This window comes from Lampris incognitus, chromosome 2 (assembly GCF_029633865.1).
Source record: "Lampris incognitus isolate fLamInc1 chromosome 2, fLamInc1.hap2, whole genome shotgun sequence".
NCBI classification, from domain to species: domain Eukaryota; kingdom Metazoa; phylum Chordata; class Actinopteri; order Lampriformes; family Lampridae; genus Lampris; species Lampris incognitus.
This window is the reverse complement of record NC_079212.1, coordinates 41,119,819-41,128,115: the sequence shown is the minus strand read 5'-3', so window position 1 is coordinate 41,128,115 and position 8,297 is coordinate 41,119,819. Positions and strand designations below refer to the sequence as shown.

The window sequence follows — 8,297 nt, the reverse complement described above, 5'->3', positions numbered from 1 at the left end:
CTTCCTGTGACCCACTTTATGACACTCGTATGATATTAATTCAGACTCTTAACCCAAACTAGCTCTGTAAAGATCCCAACCCCCAAAGTCAGAGAGGCCTATGACAAAAAAAACTACATTGAATTGCATTTGCCCAAACAGGCGCCCACATTTCACTTGTCCACCATCCACATCTCCTGTGCACAGATACACTTTTAGACGTTGTTAAACATCTCCCAAGTTTACATTATCATGAAATACTTGGAAATGCTTTGAGTTCACTACAATGGGAATTGTAAGTAGGCCTCTTCGGCTGTGGTGGGATGACATCCATAAGGAACAGCTGGACCAAAGCAACAAGCAGACTATCAGGGCCACAGGGGGATACCCTTGTTTTCTGTTGGCAAAAGTCCACTGATGATGATAGTATACCCTACAGACAGATGTCCACGTGTGAGGCACAATCCAGCTGCCCATAAGGCCACAAGTCAACAAGAGAGAATGTGAAAGCCCTCTTTTCAACAAAGTTTCTGGGTTTATCAGAGAAAGCGAAGGAAAATCTGCAATGTGTGACGTATTATGTGATGAGTCCTACGACGACAACCACTGTGCAGCCACCCTGTTTAAGTGCATTGTGTTTGAAGAGAGTCTACATGTGACCGGGCCCGGGATGACCTCATTACTCACAAAGACAATTATAGCTTGGCATTGCTTTACAATTTCTTATTTTTTATTTTTACTTCGAAAGCGATCATGCCCAAGTCATGTCTCATACTTAAAAGTCGAAGCTGTAAAAGGAGTTGTTTCCGACAGGCAGCGTTATCATAATCAGGTGTCAGGAATGCAAGTCCAATTCCGCGCATAACTATGCATGTCAACCCCAGTATAAAAGACCATGCCCTGCTGTGGGGTACATAGACATAGAAAAAGCCACCGAGCGAAGAAGATACAGAAAAACCTCACCAACCAAAAAGAAAGCCAGAGGACAAAGAACATGCAGCTCTCTACCATTCCTATCTATGCCATCCTCTTGCTTGTGAACGTGCAGCTTTTCAGAGCTCATCCCATCATCGATCGTTTGACTGAGGATGACGTCGACGTCTTAAAGGTCAGTCTCCAAACAACGCTGTCATTTGTGGTTCACTTTAAACTTGGCTTTTCCCCCACTTCAGTGGTCTATAAGCATCTCCATATGCATCTTTGGTGTGGCATTGCAGCTGCTGCTCCACAGACTAGAGGAGTCTGTTCCCGAGCAGGTGGAGGTCCCCAGCAAAAGGCCGGGTGAGGAGCGTAATATGGACATGGCCACGGAGGCCCGCATTCAGGAGGACCCAATTCAAACGAGCCTGGATGAGGCCGCCATCAGAGAGTTTCTGTCAGCCAAGAACTTAAAGTCCGTCCGAAATGACTCCTTCAGGAGATCCTCGAGCTGCTTCGGCCGACGGATGGACCGGATCGGCTCTATGAGCTCCCTGGGCTGCAACACGGCCAGCAAATACAGTAAGTTGAGCCTGCAACACACAAACCGTTGCATTGCATTGCTTTTTTGGAGCACTGAGTCACTTGAGAATCAATAAGGACACTGAGAAAGAAGAATTGTTAAATGTGTGCAACAATCTTTCAACTCTGGTTTGTGTTTGCATGTGTGTGTGTGTGTGTGTGTGTGCGTGCGTGTGTGTGTGTGTGCGTGCGCATGTGTGTGCTATGAATATTTTGATCACTGATGTTGATTTCTTCTCTTGCAGATCCAAGGAGAAGATGAAGTCTTACCATCTAAAACCTGGAACTGCAACGTCTCTACCAAAGCATACTTCTATTTGTTGGCTATTTATTTACTTGTATTTATTGAATTTTATCTGTGGCTTACATCTATATTTATTTGAATAAATGTCAGATAGTTCTTTATATGTCGTTGAATAACTAAATAAATGTTTACAATTGCACACAATGGTTGCATGGTTTTTGTTTTAGACGTATGCCCGAAAGCCTCACAGAGGCACTGTTCACCCAAAGGCAGTAGAAGTTAAGCATACATTGGCCTATTCTCAACATGTTGCATAAGGTTTAACAAAATCTACATGTTTGAAACCTCTGGTGACCTCAGAAAAGCGACTCAGATATAGGGAACTAACAGACGTGCTTGGCTACTGGGCCCCCATGGAGGAGCAAGACGATCCAAGGTTTCAGCACCTTGGAGAGCGGCTGCAATCCATTGAAATTCATCAAACAACCCCCCCCCCCCCGGAAGTTTGGGGAGGCACTCTAACACAAAAACGTTGCTGTGACTAAAGCTGAACCTGATCCATACACTTCCAGAACAATCTTGTTGAAAAGGTTTATCATAATTATAGATTACACAAGTAGGTCCGACCAAGCAATCTGATTGGTCGACTAGACATTTAGAACGCGATCAAATCAGCATGACAGCGCACCTAGCCGTGCTCGAATGAAAAATGCCTAATCACTATAAATATTACTCCGCCGTCGGCGCAGCTAGCTTAAAAATGCATGTGACAGTTGTTGAAGTAGCAGCTAAATTTCTCAATCGGGGAAAAATTGTTTATAAGATATTCTAGTTACAACAATATTGGGTTAGTCAAGCAGTTTTGGATTAATTTATGAGGTATTTATTCGGTTTGGGGAAATCCCACGATCTCCAAAGCATTAGCTCAAGTTGGCTGGCTGACTCAACAGGGACTAGAAGCCGTCTTGTTTCTAGGTCGCTACTAAGGGTCGGCCTACTTGCCGGATTAGTAAATTAGGTTTCATTACATAAGCGTCTACTGACGCGACTGATTGTTCTCCAGATATTAGTCATACCCCATGTATTTCCAGGAAAAGAGATAACGCTAGCAATTTCTGGGAGCAAACTGCCCCGCAATATGAATACGTGTTGATTATATATATTTATTTTGTTGGTAAGCATTGTTGGTAATCACAACATTACACTCGAGAGTGTGCTTCGAGTGTAATATTACTTAAGTAAGTCTACCTACCAATAAGTTGGTCATATGAAAATCCCTAAAGAAAACTTGACATTTTTTTCAGTCTAAAATATAATGCAATGCATTTGCAGATATGGGGGTGGGATACGACCCCCCCACCCACTTGAATTGATAAAATGTAACCAATAGTTGAAATTATTATTATTATTTTTGTTCTATATTCAGTATGATAGTGAAATTGTAAAGGATGAAGTCTTAAGTTGTATTTAATGCTTCTTTTACAGTGCATCAGGTAAATGTGCAGGCATAGTCTGATCATGAATTGGGGCTATTGGATGTTTCTGTACTGCCTGTTTTTAATCCCATTTTACACATTACTGAGTTCAGCAGCGAGCTCAGCCTCACTGACGGTGTTGCTGTTGGCCGTAGGGCAGTAGGGAGCCCTGCTCACTGCTATTGGCAGTGAATTAAGCCGTTATTTCATTTATCCTCTCATTCTGGGCGTAAGTTGTGTTTTTTCTCCGACATCTGGTCATAAAATGACTATTCAGTGGCTATGTGCTCAGAGTTGACACAACCCTGTTCAAAAATTACCACGCTTACACAAAACTAAACTATGACACAGAATAGCATCTCATTTTACATAGATACAAATAAATAAGTAAACAAACAAACAAACAAATCAATAATTAAGCTCAATCACAAGCTGAAACAAAAAATGGCTCAAAAGTAAACTGAGCTCATTTTGGACAATTGCCACCCTGGACATGGAGAGATAATCCTCTGGTGAAAATGGACTCAGTTCAACTCCCACAACGCCGCAGCCTTTCACACAAACAGGTACGGATACAACATGTTTACAGCTGCAACCTTTCAAACATTAAGGTGAAACTACAAAATGTAATCACAATTAAAAAAAAAACCTAAACATTAATAACAATTCAACCAACACTTGTGAGCAAATCCTCTTTGAGACCTATCTCAAAGTGAATTTGCATGAAAACGTGAATTTAAACAGACTTTCAATCAATAAAAAAAAAAAGATTTATCACAACAAAGATATTCTGTAATGCTTATGAGATAGTTATTTAACACCGATATGCATAATGTCATATTTAATTCTCTTTTTGAAATATACACGGGGAAAATGTCTTCCTCTTATCCCAAGTGGACAGAGCCCACTTTTAGCCCTTTATGGCATATTTACCTAGCGTAGTCTACATGCACTCCCAGCCCGAGTGCATGTAGACAACGCCAAGTGTGTGTATGGCGGATGCTGCCCTCCTATCAATGCATACCATGTTTGAGCTCAGGCCTCCGAGGTCATGCCACTGTTTGTGTGCAAGCATGACACTACACAGACACACATAGTCACAACAACCCCGCCCTCCTTACACCCAACACCCAACCAACACTTAAAAGGACATTTGACCAGCCGCTTTATCATTTAGAGGTGTCGGAATGCACTTGAGGCAATCTACAAAATGATGATCCACTAACCCCTGACTGTCTTTTGCATGATGTGAGTGTCTGTTTGCCTGTATATAAGCGGCTGCACCGGGGGTTGGCGAGACAAGCCAAAGTGAAGCGGGAATAAGGGACAATATGAGGATGGCGGTCCTGTGGGGCCTGCTGACTCTGCTGTGTCAACACACGCTGGTGAGCTGCCATGTGCTGGGGAGACCTTACTCCAGCGGAGACCTGGCCCAGCTAAAGGTAAGATCCCCCTGTTTGCCACTAGATACACTGGGTCTTTTATTTTTGTAGCTCAGTCATAGCTGCGGATCTTTCCTCCTACACCTGGAAGCTGTAGGATTGTGCTTATTTATGGCTGTGGGCAGTAGAGATTGTGCACATGCATAGTGTTGAGCAGTGGAGAAGTGTTTCTGTAATAGTTAAGGGAAAGAAAATCTGTATATTTCTGCAGTTAAAGACAGAGGGTGTGTATCGCATGACATATTTCAAGTGACACGGCCAGACTTTATGCATGTTGGTTGTTCGAAACACATAACTGTAGAGATTTTCAAATCTAATGGCCTCTGTCAGGGTAAAACCACAGGGGTGGAATTTTGTCTGGTTTAATATTACACTGTGTCAGTGATGAATGATGCTTGTCTAATGTCATATCCCTTTATTATAAGTTCAAATACAGTAAAAAACAACAACATTGGTTCAGCGGTCATGGGATTTTCAATTGGGTCTCTGAATGTAAATTATTCCTATAACATTTTCAATCTGGAATACACGGTTAGGTCATTTGAAAATCACCGTACTAACATGGGCTGTTTTTCACCACCACGGGGAATGTGCATCATAGTAACACTTCCTGTTGCCTGATGAACATTTTCACACCAACAGAGTCTAAATTTTGGTGAAATATGTGAAACTTGGCTCCGAAGAGCCAAATCATGCATGTGGACTTCACCTGGTATCAAACTTCTTGGTTCAACTCCTGCCACCCCCTTCCACAAAAAAAAGTCCAAATATCGCCTGAATTTTACATAAAAACAAAACACATACTTGAAAATAATTGCTTTGGTAAATGGCCGTGGCCTGTCCGTCCTGTTCAATAATGATGCTACATGACCTGGCAGTCTATATATGATGTGAAGAGCGAATGGAAATGTGGGTGGAGAGATAGCACCACAGAACACAGCCCGTCTATTTTAACCCGTGTTTGACTGAATCTGTGCTATGCAAACACCTCAACCGTCTGTGCATAATGCTACTTCAATATTACATGTAATTAAATTTTATTTTATTTTTATGAGGCAAGTTGACTAGATAGAGGAGGAAGGGGTGGCATACATACCTGCTCACAACAGGGTGCATCACAACACTGAGGAAGAGGAGTGCATACAGACTATTTTATACTTCATCTTCCATGACAGGACACAATCCATTTGTGTTGTGACTGCTGAATAACTCTTCTTTTGTGTGAAACATGTCTGTCCACTTTTTCTGCAGTCTGTGCTGGAGCGGTTTGAAGAGAGTCTGGCCGAAGCAGCCCAGGAGGAGACCCCCGAGGCCGACTATGAAGGGACGAACACAGAGCCCGAGCGCGGTCAGGCCAGCCGAGGATGGAGCCCCGACCAGGGGGAGGGCCAGCGGCTTTCGCTGCCGGAAAGACCACAACCGCCTGCTGAGGGCCGCAGCTGGACCCCGAGTCAGAGGAGTCGGCTGCAAGACCTGCTGATGTCTGTCAGGGGCCGGGTGTCCGGGTGCTTCGGCGGTAGGATGGACCGTATCGGAAACACGAGTGGTCTGGGATGCAACGGTGGGAGAGGTAAGGATTGCCGCCGGGTATGCCCAACGTAAATCAAGTGTTGTGTACGGACACACCATGGAGTCACAGCCAACCACTTATCCCACTTACTTTATAGAGAAATCTACAACACACAAACCAACATGGAAAATATAACCTGAAGTTCCTAAAAGTAGATGTATCACTTGAGATTCATTACTTGATTAATTGCTTAATTCTTAAATTCCTCTTCTTTATTTGTATTTTTCCCATTAGGATAGGCTGAAGGTTTTCCTGGGATACCTCAATGAAAATGGAACAACAAGTGATTACGGAAATAGGACAAATATTGTTTTATACTTTTCTTGCCATCACATCTGTGTCTTTTAGCTCTGCTTAAAGCTACAAACAAGCTGCTTGGCAACCCGTTCTCCGGTTCTCCGTAGAGGCCATTTCATGTTCAACTAGTGAGAAACGTACTATCACAACCTAGGAGGTGCTCATCAACTCCGACGGTGTCCCTTTCTGCATTTGTACTGACGCAAAAAAAGCCCATGTGTGTTGTGAGTCCTGTTTTGGGGAAGGGGGTTAAGATATTTTCAGATGTTATCATGTATACTGTATGCTAAGTGGGACATTTCATGATAAGACGAGGTTGTGTACATTTTGGTGATAAGTGAAAATGTACACCTCGAGTCATTTATACAGACTATTGTGGGTTGTGAACAAAAAATAAAGTGAAACTCTTTTTTCCATCTGAATAATCCAGTTTTCATTTTCAAACCTATCCATCCCTATAGAACTTAGTTAAGTGTCTACCCAGGAAGCATTTTTTTTGTGATCTTCAAATCTTCAAACAAACCAAAACACATTTCTTGCCATCAGGTGACAGACTGAAGTAACAGAGGTAATACTAACTTAAATAGTCACTTCCCACGACTGATATGCAAAGAGAAATGTGAGAAACGTACGACTTTAATGTTAATGTGATCATGAAAATGCCCCCATGTTGTTTATTGGGAAAATAATTAAAGTGCATTGCTTCTTCACAGTATACGAAAAGGCCTGCAACCCTCAGTCTCCTCAATAGTGATGTGCCCATAGTGATGTGCCCAAGCAAAGCCGAACAAGGGAATAATAATCCACTCTGTGTCGACGATACTGCTTCTTATTAAGTCGTTTTCCCCTTTTGCAACCATACACAAAGTGTTTTATAAAGAAATCCTACATGGGTTGGCAGATACACAAGGCAGCTGATACTAAGGGCCATGTGAATTTGTATAGAACTGGGCTTGTTAAAGGTGACTATTGTAATTAATTTTTCATCCAAGACTTCACGTCTTGCCGTTGCTGGAGATGCTCGATAAAGTAGTACTAAATCACTGCAAGAGCTGCAGCCTGCTCCGAACAGGAGAGAACGAAGCGACGGAGACACCGACCTGCTCCCCGTGGTCATTTCCAGTCTCTGAATGTAATCCAGTACACAACTGAACATTAATTTAAGAGGAAAAATTACTCTGAGATTTCAATATTCTTTATGAAATGATGCATTTTGATGATGCATTTTCTATTAAGCAAAATCAAAAAATCTCAAGATTATGTCCTCGAGCTCACCAAAACGCAGTTGTGTCGTCCCCCCCCAAATAAATGCACAAATAAACAAAAGTCATACCTTACTTCCACACCGGTTTCTGTTTTACAAAAATAACCAAATGAGAAGGGAGGTGAATCACTCATAACCCATGAGAATGATTCATCCGTTGCAAACACGCATGTGCCGTAAATGGATCGGACAGCCGGCATGCAGGAGACGTCACCATATGTTAAGTTAAAGTAAAACGCCGTCACACCCCGCTGTCCGACCGGATTAGCCGTTATCAATTAAACCCCGGTAGCACGCTTCAGTGGAGTACTTCAGCAGATGCCAACAAGCAGCCGCAAAGATGGTGGCGCACTGCACTCTGGAGTCCCACCACCATGTAATCGAACCTGAAACCACCCGCCTCACGGCTCTTTCCCCGATGTCTCGGAAAAAGTAATTGAAGCCCACATTAGGATCTTTTGGGCATCATAGTGTGGGCTGAAGTCAAGATAAGGACAGGCACACAGTGGCTGCTTGAGGCCCCCCC

The 8,297-nt window shown here is 42.9% G+C and overlaps 2 protein-coding genes across 2 annotated transcripts; both read left to right on the top strand.

The window, feature by feature from the left end:
* Positions 1-961: 961 nt before the first annotated feature.
* nppb (natriuretic peptide B) lies at positions 962-1,741 on the top strand. Its single transcript, XM_056299761.1, has 3 exons — positions 962-1,087; positions 1,197-1,479; positions 1,725-1,741. The coding sequence occupies exons 1-3, from the start codon at positions 974-976 to the stop codon at positions 1,739-1,741; spliced, it is 414 nt and encodes a 137-aa protein (XP_056155736.1). The 5' UTR covers positions 962-973.
* A 2,788-nt stretch (positions 1,742-4,529) lies between these two features.
* Positions 4,530-6,614, top strand: nppa (natriuretic peptide A). Its single transcript, XM_056299752.1, has 3 exons — positions 4,530-4,640; positions 5,892-6,210; positions 6,559-6,614. The coding sequence occupies exons 1-3, from the start codon at positions 4,530-4,532 to the stop codon at positions 6,612-6,614; spliced, it is 486 nt and encodes a 161-aa protein (XP_056155727.1).
* Positions 6,615-8,297: the final 1,683 nt, after the last annotated feature.